The sequence below is a fragment of the Temnothorax americanus genome, unplaced genomic scaffold (genome assembly GCF_048541705.1).
Source record: "Temnothorax americanus isolate GAGA-0224 unplaced genomic scaffold, ASM4854170v1 Scaffold64, whole genome shotgun sequence".
NCBI lineage: Eukaryota > Metazoa > Arthropoda > Insecta > Hymenoptera > Formicidae > Temnothorax > Temnothorax americanus.
In genome coordinates this window covers 680,463-698,923 of record NW_027509786.1, presented here as the reverse complement: position 1 = coordinate 698,923, position 18,461 = coordinate 680,463, and the positions used below count along the sequence as shown (strand labels likewise).

The 18,461-nt window shown below is 37.7% G+C and overlaps 2 protein-coding genes across 8 annotated transcripts in view; one reads left to right on the top strand and one right to left on the bottom strand.

Annotated features, from left to right (window-relative positions):
- The first annotated feature begins 1,373 nt into the window (after positions 1 to 1,373).
- Positions 1,374 to 5,712, top strand: LOC143905622 (uncharacterized). Its single transcript, XM_077421142.1, has 3 exons — positions 1,374 to 2,991; positions 3,696 to 3,808; positions 4,182 to 5,712. The coding sequence occupies exons 1-3, from the start codon at positions 2,788 to 2,790 to the stop codon at positions 4,207 to 4,209; spliced, it is 345 nt and encodes a 114-aa protein (XP_077277268.1). The 5' UTR covers positions 1,374 to 2,787; the 3' UTR covers positions 4,210 to 5,712.
- Positions 5,713 to 9,321: 3,609 nt separating this feature from the next.
- LOC143905616 (rap1 GTPase-activating protein 1) overlaps positions 9,322 to 18,461 on the bottom strand; it is a 110,297-nt gene continuing 101,157 nt past the window's right edge. For all 7 annotated transcript variants that reach the window (XM_077421128.1, XM_077421129.1, XM_077421130.1 and 4 more), the window contains 7 exons: positions 15,479 to 15,661; positions 13,252 to 13,490; positions 12,739 to 13,017; positions 12,374 to 12,539; positions 11,901 to 12,206; positions 11,134 to 11,673; positions 9,322 to 11,042 (listed from right to left, as the gene is read on the bottom strand). In XM_077421128.1, the coding sequence (XP_077277254.1) occupies positions 10,881 to 11,042; positions 11,134 to 11,673; positions 11,901 to 12,206; positions 12,374 to 12,539; positions 12,739 to 13,017; positions 13,252 to 13,490; positions 15,479 to 15,661 (1,875 nt within the window). In that variant the 3' untranslated portion in view covers positions 9,322 to 10,880. The remainder of the gene's footprint in view (positions 11,043 to 11,133; positions 11,674 to 11,900; positions 12,207 to 12,373; positions 12,540 to 12,738; positions 13,018 to 13,251; positions 13,491 to 15,478; positions 15,662 to 18,461) is intronic.

The window sequence follows — 18,461 nt, the reverse complement described above, 5'->3', positions numbered from 1 at the left end:
ACTTTACATTCCAGAAGACAAATGTTTGAAATGTTATAAATAAAATACTATTGAGTTAGGAGATACAAGATCGAAGAAAAAATTGTGAAAAAAGGGTTAAAAAGAATTTACTACCAAGATGACAAAGAAGAGACGACATAATAATAATAGAAGAACAAAGGCTCAAGAGATAAATAGAAATCGAACAAGAATAAGAAAAAATTTGTCGAAAAAGGTTCAAGGAAAACTGTGATAAAAGAAAGAAAAATAAACATATAAAGTACCGTCAAGCAGTGTCAAGAAATGACTAACCGCATCGATGATGGAAATTATATAAGAAAAATTATGGAGATTTTATTGAAGAATCAAAATAAGAAGGAAAAACAACGATAGAAAAGGATGGAACGTACAAACAAGAAATAAGCAGCATCAACAAAAATCAAGCAGCATCGACGATGTACATATAGAGGAAGAACAATTTTGAAGAATTATTGATATAGGGTCAAAATGAGCAGAAAGAATAAAGGGGAAGAAAAAGAATTGCATTGTCATTGCCAAAAGGGATGAACAAGAATCTTTCGGCGATACATTGCGACAAAGAAGACAACGCAGATAGTGATAGAAGAATGAAGATCGGAGAATAAAGAAATAGTGGAACAAGAAGAATTAAAGAGAAAATTAACGAAGAAGGATTAAAAAAGAAAGATAGAAACGGCGATATAAAAAAAAAGTAAATTACATGAAAAAAAATCTGCAGTTAAATAATTAAAAAATTTGTCGAAAAAGAATTAAATAAAGCAGAAAGCATAACACCAGAGGCAGAAAAATCGTAGAAAGACATGAAAAGGAATCAGGAGAAATTTGTCAGCGAAGCGTCGCGATAAAGGAGACAATACAACGATAGAAGAACGAAGATCGAAGAAAGGAATGGGATAAGAAGAAAGAGAAAATTGTTGAAGGAAGATCAAGGAAGCGAAGAAGAAATCTCCATGTAAAAAGGATAAATAGAAAACTAAAATAAAAGAAGTATTGGAGATGGAAATTACGGTGGAGAAATTACGAAAAGAATTGTTCAGGAAGAATCGAAGAGGGCAGAAAGAATATAACAAAAGAAGAGAGATCGTAGAAAGACATAAAAAGGAATCGAGAGGAATACGTCGGTGAAGCATCGCGATAGAAAAGACAACGCAACGATAAAAGAACGAAGACTGGAGAAAGAAATGGAACAAGCAGAAAGAAAAGCTTATCAAAGGAAAGTCAAGGGAGGAGGACTTACGAAAAATTTCCCGAAGAAAAATTAAAAAAATAACGGCGGAGAATGAGGATAACAGGAGAAGGACATCGTTAAAAAGGAAGACATGGAATATCTCGACGAAGCATCGTGATAGAAGAGACAATGTAATGATAAAAAAACGAGGACCGAAGAAAAAATAGAGCAAGAAGGAAAGAGCGATTTATCGAAAGATGATCAAGAAAAAGAAGAAGAAATTGCCATATAAAAAGGATAAACGGAGGACTAAGAAGTATTGAAAAGATGGAAATTGCGGTAAATAAATTATGAGAACTTTGTCCAGGAAAAATCGAAGATGGCAGAGAGAATAACGATCCAGAAAAAGAAGGATCGTGAAAAGACGTTAAAAAAAAAATCAAGAGGAATCTTTCAGAGAGACATCGCGACAGAAAGAACAATGCAACGATTGAAGAACGAAGAAAAGAATGGAACAAGAGGATAGAAAAGTTTATCCAAGGAAAATCGAGGAAAAAGAAAAGAAACGAAGCAATGTGTAAGAGAATGAACAAAGAACCAAAGTGAAAGAAGTATCAAAGACGGAAATTACGATGGAACCATGACAAAACATTATACGTTTGTCGAGGAAAAATTAAAATAACGACGGAGAAAGAAGACTGACAAGAAGAACATTGTTAAAAAGGAATAAAGAGGAACATCTCAACGAAATAAGGAACAAGAAAAAGTTTGTCGAAGGAGAATCAGGAAAGTGCTAAGAAGAAACGGCCATGCAAAGGGGATAGGAGGATCTCGGAGAAAGAATAAGTATTGGAGATTGAAATTGCAGTGGAGAAATTACGAAAAGTTTGTTCAGGATGAATCGAAAAGTTCAGGAAAAATAACGACAGAGGAAGAAAAATCGTAAAATGACATGAAAGGGAATCAAGAAAAATTTGTTGACAAAGCATCACGATAAATGATATATCGTAACGATAAGGGAACGAAGATCGACGAAGAAAATGGAATAAGAAGAAAGATAAGTTTGTCAAAGATAGATCAAGGAAGCGGAAAAGACACGGCCATGTAAAAGAGATAATAGAAGGACCAAGGTGAGAAGAATATGGAAGATGGAAATTTTGCGATGAAGAAATTACGAAAAGTTTGTCTAGGAAGTATAAAAAAAAGCAGAAAAAACAACGATAGAGGAAGAAGAATCATAAAAAACCGTTGTTAAAAAAAGAATCAAGAAGAATCTTCCAGCGAAGCATTGTGGTAGAGGAAACAATGGAACGATTGAAGGACGAAAACCGAAGACGAAATAGAGCAAAAAAAAAAAGAGAAATTTATCGAAGGAGAATCGAGATCAAACTGTTGCTGCAAAAATGAAAGAAGAAAGGAAACAGTTTGTAAAAAAGGTAAACGGAGAACCAAGCTGAAAGGAGTATCGAAGATGGAAATTGCGGTGATTTATAAAAAATTGTCGAGGAAGAAGTGAAAAATTACGACGGAGAAACAATAATTATAGGACATTATTGTTAAAAAGGAATAAAGATGAATATTTTGAAGAAGCGTTAGAGGAGATGATAGAATGCAACGATAGAAAACTGCAGAAAAGTGGAGTAAGAAGAAAAGAAAAGTTTGTCGAAGGAAAATCGAGGAAGAGGAGAAGAAACGTCGCATTTTCGAAAATGCCGTTCGAAGTCGTCGGATATTTTTCGAGATACCGTCGCGTGATTCTCGAAGGAGTTTTATGGAAATGGCAACCCGAACAGTCTGAGAAAGTGGTGAGTATAATTGATTTTTCTTCATACCTCGGTCGAAAGTACGTACTTTCGTCCCTGCTATTAGGGACGAAATAACATTTACTCCCTGTGAGAAGTACACGCGCGCCCTCTATAACCTTAAACTTTAACGCCCTTTAACCTTAAAAATAGTCATCAATATTGTTCTGTCTCTCTCTCGTCAGTTAATTTAATATTAAAATATTATTAAAGTCAATTTTCAATAATCTAGCAAAAATGAACAATATGTCATCTGATGAATCCGTAGAAAAGGAACAAGTTATACGAAATTTCGATGCAGAAGCGCGATTGATAATAAATACAGATACATTGCCAAAGAAGTCTGTTGATCGATACAATCTATTTTTGATAGAATGGAATTAATTTATTTTTACAAAATATGACAAGACTTAACTCTTCGAATGTATTTGATGCCTGCCCCCACGACCAGCAGCACTCGCTTCGCTCGTGCCGCAAATGTCGGGGGCAGGCATCAAAAACATGCTTATTAACATTTAAAGTTAAAAAAAGTAAAATTAATAACGTACTTTCGACCGGCTATGAAGAAAAATCGTATACACTACGCGGGCCAGGGCCGAAAATTCAACTTTCGGCCCTTGTAGTGTAATATACTATATATATATTACGTTATATACGAAAACTTCACATGTTTTTCTTTAATCGAATCGCTTATTTAAATGTTTCAGAAAATAACGCGGAAAACGTTGCATCGATTCAATGTGATAATTCGAGAAGACATCAGCCTGAGAGAAGGAGGAGGCCTGGGAGAGACATCGGGTGCCAACGTACCAACTTTACAGTAAATATTATTTTTTATTTTAAGAATGAAGATTAATCCGCCAATATATTAATTCAAGAACAGAAATCTTTATTAATCGATGCAAATTATTTTTTATTTTGTGTAAAAGTATAGTTCTTTCGTTTTTATTCTTGAGTTGTTTTATTTCTCTCACACAATGATTTAGAAATAATAATTAAATAGAAGTAATTTAAAATTTTATAAAAGTTCAGCCTTATAGAGATCTTTTTCGGAAAAAATGTACCTATAATTATTTAAATAAATATTTAATTGAATAATGAATAAAACTTTCAATGCGCATGAGAATTATGTTTTAAAACATTAGGTTTTTTGAACACTGTTTTAATATGAATTTTGTATTTGTTTATTACAGAATCAACGTAGCTACGTGGCAGATATAATTCCGCTGTTGCGCATCGAGGTCGGTGTGTGATAACTGAATTTTACCAGTTAAAGTAGTAACATGACGTGAGGTCCAACCTATTTAAACTGAATTTTACCAGTTAAAGTAGTGACATGACGTGAGGCCCAACCTATTTATTGTTATGAAAATATTTTTTTTTAGTTAATTACCTAGGTAGTTATTTTAGAATCAATCAGTTTTACTAATTCATTTAAAAATAATTTTGAATTAATATATTATATAAAAAATAATCTTAATAATTTGCAAAGTAGATATACAAAGAGATATTTTTATTAATTCTAATAATTGTGTGGGAAATTTATTATCCCTTTCGGATCTTACGTCATTCATCTGAATTTCTCATCTCTGCATGCTTTTGAGATGAGAATTCAGCAACAAACCGTTTATTTGAATCGATGAAAATACGCATTTGGGCCTTAGATTCTGATGAATGGCGCGTCTAATAATTTTTATTTATTTATTTTTATTTATTTATTTATTTTTAATTTCGTATTTTATTGATTTAATTAATGATGGCCCTTTCGTGACGCGTTCGATGTTTCGCGCATCATACAAAAACGTAAAATCTTACGCTTATTGCCAGAGATAATTAGCCGGCAGCAAAAGGAGTATTTCTCCTTGTCTTTCTGGTTATGTACAGCCAGGATACGGCCAGGTAGTAGAGATATAAAATAATATATATAATTAAATTAATGAGAGATGCCCTCGGAAAAAAGGGACGCCTGTGTATTCTCACGCACGTAAAAAAAGCAAAACATTTATTTGAAAATTGACTTTTTAAACGTATAATGTCTTTGAAACAGTAAGAAGTTTTATGGCACCTGCAGATAGTAGTCAAAACTGTCGAAAACAGATTTTTGAAAGTGTTTACTGCAAATTTTGGCGATAGAATGTCAGCAGAAACATAACAGCATCGGTTAACAGAATATAACGGCAAATTGATTGCAGAGAAACTGAGAATCTGCTGTTTCGTAACTATTTAAATGATATATTCCATTTTAAATGTTTGTGAAAGAACAGATTCTCCTCGCCTTCTGTCGACAATTCACTGCCAGATTATATAGACAGACTCTGCCGGCAAAACACTCAAGTTTAATGCGGATACAGATGATACCGGATCTGTAGTGCGATATCTGAGCAATCTGTTGCTACCAATCTGTTGTTATACTGGAAAAATAGTTTGCTTACTGGGCATCTTTTATTTAAATGTGCCAAAATATCATCTTCATCTACTATATTGCTTTAATTTAAAATTTTTTTATGATAAAATTAAAGCTTATTTAACCCTATATTATTTTCGAAAAGCCGAATAATTATCTGTTGCATTGTACATTTTCTTTATTTCTCTCCTTTTTGTATATATAATACATATACTTATATATATACATAGACTAGTCCGCTAATCAAAGCTCTTCGCATTTTCAAAGACCGCTTTTAGACATTGATATTGACTCGTAGTTTACCGAATATCGTACACATCATGTACTTGCAATTTTCTGTGCATAAGGAGCCTTATCAGATTCGAAATATTTCCCGTAGAGTTCCCCTGTGTCAAACGTTCTTAATTCTGATTTTATGATAACATTTATTTGGTGCATAGTTCCTGTAGCCGTTATGCTCTAATTGTGCTTTAAAGAGTTATTCATTGCCAAATGTTTGGATCGATATAATAGCTTGTGGACTCTAAGCGACATTTATCCTCTCGCATCTTACGCCAAAATAGCGATTCGATGATATCGATAAACATTCAATTCCCCGATTTTTACGTTTGCTTCAAATCGCTCACGAAGCCAGAAAGCACAGAATCCTAAACTCAGTGGATGCGAGACAATGACTAATCTGTCGAAAAGTTTCGCTAAGAGTTCTCCATGTACTTATGTACAACGTCTTACGTCTACATCATGCACATTAATTTTTTTTTCTTTATATTTTCTTTTAGACTGTTATTTTATGTACTCGAAAGCACGAACGCATCATGTTTATCGATAACGCGTTTACTCTAAGACAGCTCAGTAAACACTTTTTACAAATACTCGGAATTATTTTCCACGCAATGGTGAAATCGAAGAGATCAAATGCCTAATGTGTCTCACATTGTGGTAGAAGATATATACAAGGTATCCCAGATCTCCTGCGTCAACCGTTATAGGATATCGTTGAGCCTAAAAAATCCTGACTCCGGTAGAAAAATGTCTCAGAATTCTTAATATTATTATTAATTAGAATGTCTATGAAAATTTCAAGACTTTCTCAAATTTTTTATACGAATTGAAACATTTTTCTAGAAAAAATTTAGATAAAATAATAATAAAAGGCGCAATTCACCAGAAATTTTCACACACACACACACACACACACACACACACACACACACACACACACACACACACACACACACACACACACACACACACACACACACACACACACACACACACACACACACACACACACACACACACACACCTAGACACACACACACACACACACACACACACACACACACACACACACACACACACACACACACACACACACACACACACACACACACACACACACACACACACACACACACACACACACACACACACACACACACACACACACACACACACACACACACACACACACACACACACACACACACACACACACACACACACACACACACTCACACTCACACTCACACTCACACTCACACTCACACTCGCACGCACACGCCCGCACACACACACACACACACACACACACACACACACGCGCGCGCGCGCGCGCACACACACACACACACACACACACACACACACACGCGCGCGCCTATATATATATATATATATATATATATATATATATATATATATATATATATATATATATATATAGGCAGATCCATTACTTTTCGACCAAAGGTTGCGGGGGTGGGTCACCGATTTTGATGCCGATTTTTTCCTCGAAAGTACACTAGAAAAAGAAATGATTTTGAAAATTTGAGCCCGATTCGATCAAATCCGGCGAATTATCTGAAAGTATCTGTGAAAAACATTGACATTCTTTTCAGAATTTTTCACAAATGTAAAATCTGAGCAATTTTTTCACCAGAGGAGGCTATATATGTATAATAATCTTTAAATAAGAAGTGTTTGAGTTGATCCGAAACTCAGACGTTTCGGCATAAGATAATATAGTGAAAGCGTTTTCAAGCATCAGTCCCTGATATCAAAATTGACATATATCTGCATACATATCTTCATTATTAATTGTGCGATGTTTGCAACCATGCGCGAATAATTCGTTTGATATTAAAATTATTATAGATAATATTGACATTTTGATATCAGGATTTTTATCTTAAAATAATCTCCAAAACCATTAACAGTTATCACAGGAAATCTAAGACACTCTCTATATATGTATATATAAATTGTTTTTTTCTAAGAGTAAAGTATTCGAGTTAGTTGTAGAAATGGATAATTAATGTTAGATACAAAATATATTTATATATATCTGTGGCAATATTTTCTATCCTCCCCCTCTCTCTTCTACTCCTCAGTCCGTTCTCTTGTCCTTGGTATAATAATGGTATAATATAATAATGAATACCTCTCTACTACAATATAGATATAATCTTTCTTTGACTTTTCGCAAGGCCAGCATAGAAATCACACTAGACAGTAATGAAACTTAGTCTCCGGAGACCGATCAGACGATGATTTCCATAATTGAACGCAACTTTCGACGTTATGTATGTACATACAAGTAAGGAGGCTCAATTAAATTCTTTGCGAGTATAATAGTCTATATAAATAGTCGTAATATAAATCCTCTATAGATATCTAATAGTAGGTAGTATACAAGACATTTCTGAAAATACTCAAATTACACGTTCTATGATAAGATAAACGTCCACAACGATAACACTGTAAAAAAAAATTGCACGAAGAGAACGAAGGTAATTGCATCCCGTAGTTGAAATTCTGAGGATTACCCTCGTTCCCGTGCTTGGGAACAGTGGGCTATTAATGAACAGTGTAATCACTTCTCTGATAATATATAGAATAGATATTGCAGTTCAGACTCTATATAGACGCAATTTTTCTTGTATTCTTTGGTTTATCGGCCACTTATTTCGGATTGTCTCCCTCAGATCCAATTGAATCACGGATTTAATTTTCTCTTTGTCGCAGATCTCTATCAGACATAACATCAACGATCAACGATCAACGAAAACAAATCCGTCGTTATTTTAGATTAATGAGATATTTTGTACATTATTTTCAATTTAACATATTTAGAATAATTCGTATATTTTCCCTCCTCCCGAAATAATTTTTACGCGTTTAGAAAAATTCGTATATCTTTTCTTTTTCTAGAATAATATGTGTATCTCGTTACTGTTCTTAATGTCAAAATGTCCCACAAGCCTTTGAATCTTTGTACAATGACATATACAAAAGCTTACTTAAATGGTGCTGACATATGCTAGTCATCGTTTCGATCAATTTATAAATAACGCAAAAGCATAAGAATATCAGTAGATTTCGGAAAATATAATTCCTATTCAATCCTCTAGTACTATAACAGATTGAAAGATGCTAGTTTTATTAATAAGTTCGTCCGAAATACTGCGACTTTAGTATCTTCATCTACATCATTTTTCCTCTTCCTGCTGTTATCGAATTTAAGGTAAAAAAAATTTCGCTTTTTTCTTATTTTTGGTAGAAATAGTTTTGTTCTTATGCGATAAAGAGAGAGAGAGAGAGAGATAAATGTTTAAATTATCGATACTACAGCGGCAGTATATCAGTCGTCGTTTTTCAATAGTATGTAAAGTGTTGTTGGGGTACAATCAATCACGTTATATTAGTAGTAGAACAGACTTTACGTATTCTCGAAAGAGAAATGTCGAGGCGACATCGCATAGGCAGTGATAAACATGACGGTCTGTCAAAGTAGTTGCGAGAACGATGCTTCTATTTCCTTTTTCGGCGAAAGTATCTGACAAAACGAAACTTGTAATTTCTTTTCAACCTGTAAAAATAATGGAAAACGGGAAAACAGGGGAAACAAGGAAAGTAAGAAAAAAAAGAAAAGTTATGAATTTTACTACATTAAACTTTGGTATTATGTGTGAGTGAACGTCATCGTTCCTCCTCTTTGTGCCAGTTCGCTTAGCGCTTTCGAGTGTCTGCCCTATATATTAACGATTATTTACAATGATCATACAAAGTACAACATAATCAATGTTAATAAAAGTATTAATAATAGTAAAGCTGATAATAATAATAATGGTATAAGAATCGTATTAATACTAGCCATAAGAAATAACAGAAAGATCGACACCTGTCAACCAAGAACAAATATAAAATACTTAACTTTAGATGGAGAACAGTGAATGATAACGCATTTTTCGTTTGCGAGTACAAAAGAGAGTAACGATACTTTGTGAAGACACGTGATGCATACTTAAATAATTTGGTGCTGTGCACGGTTGGTTAAAAACGAAATGGAAATCAGTTTGTCGCTAAAACTAGCACGCGAGGATGGTGTTTCGAAGATGAATAAATCTCGTAGAGGTTTCTCTAAAACTATTCTCTGGTATCTAATACTAGAAAACTAATAAACGGGTAAAGTCTATCGTGACAAATACTGTAGCTAGCGGTACATATTTCCTTCTGCAATCGCGCATGACAAAAGGTTTCTCGACTACGTAAGATCGCATCTAACATGGAAGAAGTTTTATCCACTTGTGGACAATTGGATAATCCGCGCCACGAAAAAATAAACGAGAGCTACATGTTGTTTGCTTCGACAGAGAGATACGTTTTTGTTGCGGCGCATCGTGACAACTTTTGCGTCTTCTTAATATCAAGTGCTGAGAGAATCCGCGCTTCTTAAAATAACTAACATTACAGATATTCCTACTACTTCTTTTTATGTTCTTATCTGTATATTGACTACGAATGGTCAACTTAAATCTATCAATAAATTAATAGATAAATATTACACGTGTTTTATAAGTCAAACAAGAACTCTAACAATCTTGAATCTATATTGCAAGTGTCTTGATGACACTTTGGTCACTATACACAGTTTCACAGATTCGTGTTAATTCTACTATCTCGTATATGACTTATAGAACTTGTACCGATCTCTACCTCGAGAAAGAAAACTCGATTTGGATGATCAATCCTCATGGTAAAGCATCTTGCAAACTCTAAATGCTCTCGCGGAGCATTAACAATAGACCTTTGGAAGTAATGAATTCCTGGTGAATGGAAGGTACATAGTGTTTAAGTATCGAGTACTCGTCTAGCGTTTAAAAGTCTTAATGCTTTATTTTACGTCTCTGTCACGTTCTTCAGTTCATCTGTTGATATCTGTTTCGCGTGTCTTTCAGTAATCTCGATATTGAACTATGCGCGAAAGTGGTGTAACGGGAAAGAAGCAGCGTGCGTGCGAAAGCCGTGTGAATTGCGACAAATCTCTAATAAAGATGAAGAGAAAATTTATTTCGCACGTTTTCGAAGATAATTTTTCAGATCTACAGCACATGCAATTGTATTCGACCGCAAAGGCCATACTATCTAACATCTCACGAGAGCAACTCGTAATCATGCCTAAAGCTACATGTCGCGCTCGCAAACTTCACACGGTGGATGTCTGCTGGTTATTGTTATCCAGCGGAATGCTCGTGGAGCACTCCTTCAGCATCGCACGTAGTCGCAAAATTTCCTTAGACGCCGTTGCCAAATCGGACTCCAGTTGCAGTTCCTTTTCTCGACGACGTTTCAGTTCACGTTGGCATGTCTGAGATTAAAGTTTGATATTATTTCTTCGTGACCGCAAGTCTTTGAGATTTGAAGATAAAAAATTTCAATTTGATTTATTTCTTACTTACCACATTTTGCCGCAACAAATCCAGCTTATCGCATTTGAGCCTAGTGACCTCCATCCTCAAATTTTCGTTTTCCGCGACTCCGTCTTTACCCGTACACCTTGTGGTATCGTGAGTCTCCGCGGAACTCATAGATTCAAGACCCGTGTCGCTATCGGGATACACGGCCTGATCGAGCTCGAGCTCGCTGTTGAGCGAACTGTCATCGCTTTCCGAGATCACTCGCTGCGTCACCTCTGTCGTTGTTTTCTCCTGTGTGCGCAGATTCTCGTGCGTTAATCGCTGTACCATTGCTGGCGCTGGCGCCGGGATCTTGTCGATGACAGTGACATCCCTGTCGAGGCAGATAACACTCGTGCCTTGCGATTCCCTGCGATCGTATTCGTCCTGTTGCAATGTCGCCAGACTACTGTCTTGATTGTCGGTGTTGGATAGACTGCTGTCCTGGCTGCCGAGACTACCGCGTTCCGAATCTCTCCTCAGGGTTAGATCCGGTGAGCCGAGGGGACTGGACGGTTCCACTGAACGCTTGCTGCCGCTTACCTTGACATAGTTACAGTTATCAGTTTATTTTATATCTTATTTATATTTTAATTTACATTTTAATCTACAATTAAAATTGCAGTTTAATTTTTATTCTGTATATCTATTTTTATCGTGTAATATCACGATTGCTGACTATTTCTCTTACGTGGTCATGATTAATTATTGAAAAAACTTTATTCTATAACAAATAATAAATACTTTGCCATTCGTTCTTTTCTACTTACTTTCGTGACAGTCGACTGTCGATTGCTCGGAGGACTGGACTCCGTCTGTTGACCTTTCTTGGCTAGCTGCTGCGGCACGCTCTCCGTTGATGCGTTTCTCACACGGGAAATCAGTGCTTTGCGTACCGTATCGATAAACCGCGAGCCGCTACCACTACTTCCTGAAGCGGATACGTCGTTCGTTGGACTCACTGGGCAAACGCTCAAGCCGGAATTTCCCAGGCCGAGCGGACCACCGAGAAATTCTGCCGTTTTGGTCTGTAGTTCTTCCATTAAAGATTCCAACAAAGCCGATCTAGTTCGTAGCTGAAAAACGTGCGATTAATTTAGTTGTCCCGTCTTTTTTCGCGTAGTCCTTTTCAGAAATTGTCACGATAGCGAGCTATTGAATGTCAATTACGCGATACTCTCCGAGTTCTCTCATTTTGTCAGATGACGGAAACGGAAGAAAGCGTCTAGACAAAGAGACTTACCTCCAACTTGGAGAATTTCTCGGCTTTGTAAGCAGCGTTCTCGGCGTTCACGAGTTTCGTGAGCAAGAACTCTTTAAATTCAACACCTCTGAGAAAGACTGCCGGTGTCGGTAGAGCCGGTCCGAACCAGGGAACGTCGTCACGTGCCGTCACACTGACTTTGTACCTTAAAATACAACGCCACTATTATTCGTTGCTTCTCGCGTTAATCAACATCGATTATTTGAACAAAAGTGACGTTTTCACGATCGACGTGAAAGATATTTGGACAAACGTTTCGATAATGGACCGTTTGCCAAGTTTAAGCTTTGTGACGTACGCAAGCGGCGTATAAACGGAAAGCAACTAAGAATCTAAGAATATACCTGGTATTAGGAGTGCAGGGGTCGATGACTTGCACGACGATGAAGGCGTGTAAGAAGTGGCTGGCGATCATGTCCGGGCTGAAGGGTGTCGGTTCCTCCTGAAATATGATGGCAACGATGTCATTGCCGATGTGTCGTTTGCGCTGCAGCTGCTGCGAATCGCCCGGGCTGTACGGTAACAACGAGGCCACGTGGAACAACACCTCCCGACCCCGGAACACTTCGTATACCGCCGAATCGCCGGTTTGACCGTGTCGAGTATCCAAACCACCGCGATAACTGCAATATCCAGCGAATTGGAAAATAGTATCGAAAAAAAATAAAGAAGAAGTAAAAAGGCAAATATTGAGAATAGCAATTTTTACAATTTTACATATATGTATCTCAGGAACATAAAGGTCAGGATATAAAAAAATGTATTACACAAAGCCAATTATAAAATGTGGAAAAACTGCAAAGAGACAGGTATCCCATATTGGGATACTGTGTAGGAAAGAGTCAAAGAAACCTTACCCCTTGTGATCTTTGAGATCAATTTTCTGACCAAGCAGATCGAGGAACTCTTGAAAGGCCGGCGTAATCTGTCGATTGCCGAAGAGCTGCTCCTCGGTGAGTTGACCGGCTCGCTGGTGGAGAACGCCAAACTTGAACCTGGAGACCAGGGCGTGCTCGTCGTAACGGGCTATCAAGGTACCACCACCGGGACACATGACCGGCATCAGGGGGTTCACGTTTAGAGACTCGTTGATCGCCTGCGAAAGAAATATTTCTCGATGAGGACATGTACGAACACTATACGAACAACACGTGACCGAGACACGATTACGAAAAAGCGAGGCAAGGTCTTTCCTGTGTTTTATCACATCGGCACGCCTCCTTATCTCTCTCTCTCTCTCTCCTTTTCTCTATTTTCCTCTCTCTTTCTCTCACTTCCTCCTGCCACGGCGATCGCGCACGTAACAGCCAAGAGAGACAGAGAGAGACAGAGAGACACAGAGAGAGAGAGAGAGAGAGAGAGAGAGAGAGAGAGAGAGAGAGAGAGAGAGAGAGAGAGAGAGAGAGAGAGAGAGAGAGAGAGAGAGAGAGAGAGAGACAGAGATAAAGCATGCATACACGCGGTGGACGTTAAATTATTCAGCGCGTCTATGCGTTTTTGCATAGGAATACACCGATAGAATATAAGACTCAAGGCCGGATATAGCATTTCCATCGCCTGAAGGTAACGAATTTTTAACAGTCGCTCTATGAAATGTTTTATTCATTTTTCGAAAGCGCTTGAGCGCTATCAATATTTCTGCAATTTACAAATGTTTTATAGCCAGTATGAAAAACGATACAAAATCCGAAAGAAACGTACAAAAGGAAAAAGATGGAAAATAAAATTATTTTATGATTTATATTATTTATATTCGCATCGATTTTAATAGTTTTCTCGCGGAGATAATAAAGCAATTGTACTGGCAACGCAACGACGGAATATGACAGAATCGATGCGGACAATTTATTACATATCCCTCTCACTTTAACCCTTTGGACCAATGGCTTAACGTCTCTTTCCGAAAGACGGAGCCCAGTTTGCTCCGCACAAGGGCCCTAATCTTGCACGGAAGGCGCGCAGCTTTCGGAAAAAACTTTCCATGGCTCTAGTGGACTCGAACCTGGTTCCTCAGATTACGAGTCTGGCGCTCTACCGCTAGACCACACTGCCGCCACATCGATTTTAATAAAAATATACGATTTTAATAAAAATAACGATTTGAAAATAACTCTTTCGAAAATTTGATTTTTACTCAATTCTCTTTACAAAATTTTTCATCAATTAACTTATATTTTTAAGTTTTGATTTAGTTTGCTGAAAATTCACACATAAATTTGAGAATTCTCTAAATGTGTGTTGCTCCTTTTATCACGATCATATTTCTATGCTTTTTTGGAAGTGCGCTAATGTGAAAAAAATGCTGTCATGTTGCATAATTCATCTATTGTAAGTTTAATAAATAATTCAAACGCACGATAACACCGTATTCGATAATCGCGCTAGATTGAAATCCTCATCGTCGTTGGTTCGTTCCTCGTTACGAGAAATCCGATTGCGTGCGAGCAACTGTTTGATCTTAAAACAACTTCGAAAAACCGGGACCGTGAGCGTTTCATTTTACTCGTATTAATATCAGTTCTCCGTAAACACAACGCGACTGTTGTCTCAGGCGTTTCTTATTATCTCTTCAAACACACAGGTAATCGAGTATGCCTGTCTCGAGTACGCCACCCAGTATAAGCGGCGCTTCTCCGATACGTAAACAGCGCATGATAAATCGCACAATAACTCCAAGAAAGCCAAGTTTCGCGTCGGCAGGTTTAAAAAATGGAACGCGACGTTCCACCCGATAAGAATTTCTAGTCGCATGATTGATCTCAAAATGCGCCGAAATATTTCACGAAATACGTAAACATGCTATGCAAATAAATATTTTAAGCGAAAATTTTACATTCTATCCTATCTAATCAGCAACAACTCCAATTTCTGAACTGATATTGCTGACATTCTATCCTACCCAATCAGCGATAACTTAAATTTCTGAATTGAAGTCGCTGGTAACGATTCTTCGGAGTCTTTCACGCTTTCCCTGCAGAAGCGCGTCTCCTTGGCGTTTTAATTCGCAATTTCATCGCGTGACGTTACGCTGACTGGGAAGAATTTATTATCGCGGCCATCGCGGGTGAATGCCGACGTTTTTACCTTGACCATTTTCGACGGCGTAGGATTCGAGCTGAGATTCGTAGCAGGGACCAGGTCGTGCGTCGATCCCGCCCGGAGTCGCAGCAGCACCCGCCAGTGTTCCTGTCCGGCGACCGTCTCGGCCTTCACCGAGACCAGGACCGGGCCGTTCTCACCGTCCCTTCCCACGAGATTCACGTGTTCCTGCGGAAAAAAGAAGTCGAGACGATAAGACGACGCGCGTGTTTCGCGGTCGTGCGGGGCAGTTACGCGCGGCAATTAGCCACGGTTTCCGGTTCCTCTGCGGATACCACGCTGTCGCTGACGCGTCTTTCAGGAATTCGTCGAAAAGCTGAGAAAATCGTGAGAAACGCGTGTAGAACAATGCTCAAGGATACGGTTGGATAGATTGGCCGAAAAAAACTTCATCTTTTGTCCGCGATAAGCTTCCTCCAACGCGAACCCGTTGAAAAACCAAAAGTTCATCGGGATCATCGAGATTCTAAATGCGTCTCCGAAATATCGGCATAAAGGAGAAATACAACGTCGAATATATAGGGTGTTTTCGGAAAATAGCGACAAACTTAAAAGGCCGAGATTTCGTAAAATTAAATAATTCTTTCGTAATAAACTCTTTGCAGTGATTTAAAGGATACTTATTAGCAGTATTGTTAAATTGATTATCGATTTAATCGTGTGAATATTCTACCGAGACTGTGTTTCAAGATCGATATATAATAATCGACGCGCAATTTGTCGAGTGGAAAACACATGTCGCAAGGATTTCGTGTAATTCTTTTTGTTGCAAAATCTCTAGGAAATTCACAAAAAAATCTCTCTCTCTCTCTCTCTCTCTCATTATGGAATAGTATGAAATAAATAAAAATTACACAATTTTACGAGATTTTAGATTTTAGTGTTTTGCAAGATCCTGAATTCTATCAGTGAAATTGTGAGCTAAGATTTTTATTTTAATTCATATTTATAAATTATATTTATATGTCAATTTATATTTATATTATATATATAATTTTTATTCATTTTACAATATCCTGATTTTTTATAGATTCCCTAGAGATTTTCCAAAAAAAAAAAACGAATTACACGAAGTCCCTGCGACATATATTATAAATTCACGCACGAAAAAATATTAGATTACAAAGATACAACTCTACCGAAAAGGCACTTCTCCATTTTCTTGTGACATTCACATATTGCTCAAGTTTCATTTATTATTCAATAACTTTTGTTAAGTAATGCGTGTTTGGCGACGTTTCTTTAAGGCGTTAAGCATACATATGGAGGGGTAAAAACCAGAGTGGTGTAAGTCAAATTTTTAAAAATATTTTCTCGTGTGCATATACGTGCAATCTCTACAATATACAAATTGCATCTTAGCACACGAGAAAATATTTTTAAAAATTTGACTTACACCACTCTGGTGTTTTTACCCCTTCCATATATAAATAAGCAAATACGAATCGGATACGAAAAGTGCGTTAATCTATGTGTTGACGTCGCGAGACACAATCGACGTGGCGATGCAACGTCCGTTAGAACAATTACGGTAGTTCACGCGTTCCGGATTCAATTAGGCGTTACGAAATTACCGCGAGTAAAATAAATATGCACGCGTGCGATCGCGGCCCTGAGCGCACCGTGTTACGCATCAGCAACGCGTCCACCACGCTTTTGCAAACTGTAGTTAGCGTGTTTTGTCTCGCGCGTATATCGTACACGGTGTCCCTCGCACGAGACACCGCGTATCGAAGACAACGCATTACGCAAACAGTCTCTCCTGCGAGTTTATTAGCAGGTTTGTTCGATTAGCAGCTTTTTGTCGCTACCTCGTTTCGTGTGTATGTTCGCCAAGCGGAAGTAGGTGAATTTACATTGGTTTTTCCTTTCTGACACATCTACACGAAAAAAAGAAGTATTAAATCAAGACTTATATACTCGTACATAAGCAACAATTTATAATCTTGAAATGAGATTATATTGCGCGAAGAAAACTTGCTTGACTGAAGTCATCAGGTAGTTCAATTAAGAAAAAAAATTGAAATAAAAAGTTGAAATTCTTATAAAAAGATTATAGATTGTTGCGTAATTTGAGTATGTAAGTTTTGATTTGACACTTGTCCCTTTTCTGTGTATGAATGTCCTCGTAATCGCTGCAGGGAGCTGCACGAGTTACAAAGTGAAGCTTTGATCGAAGCATTTAAATATTATTACAAGGAGAGAATATGGTATACGTGTTGAAGTAATAGGACAATACATCGCAAAAAATTGCTGTAATATTATACGAAGGAAAATTGAAACGCTAAGATAAAAACTGTCCCAGTAAAATAACAACAATCTGCTATCTCGTTTCACGTACAAACGTCAGCTCCAACTGAAAATTTACCCGAGTTTCCTTATATTTAATTATTCATCTAGGAAATGCGCGACCGCACGATTCCGCGCGTGTCCTCCGCGAGGCTCCTCGACACGAGGCAAGGGAGAGAAACGGGGTCCTCGGGTTCTTATATACGTTTCTCCGGTTTTTTACGGATAACCGTAAAGGCGGCTGCGAGCAGGCGGCGAGCGTTTCCTACCGTTTTGCCGAAGCCGCGATAGTCGGCAGGGCAACGGCGCGGCGAATAAAAACGGTGCATCGTCGTTGACCGTGCGTTGCACGCGAGCAAAAGCGCCGAGAGAGGCTTAGAGAGACGCATGAAAAGGTCGGGTCGCGCAGAATGGTGCACGGTGAAATGCATGCATACACCACTCCCTTCTGCCCCTCCGGCGTTTTACTAACCTTCGGATGGGAAATGGAGGAGGGAGTTAGAAAGGGCAACGTGCCCGGAGTTCACAGGAGTTCATGCCGTCGAGTTATTGTACGTACGTTTATTACCACTGTCATTATTGCTGCAGCATTAATAACGCAACGGTATGACTATTAAATTGTTAAACGTAATAATATCAGGTAACTGTTCGGCGTAGATTTCGACGAGATTAATTGCGA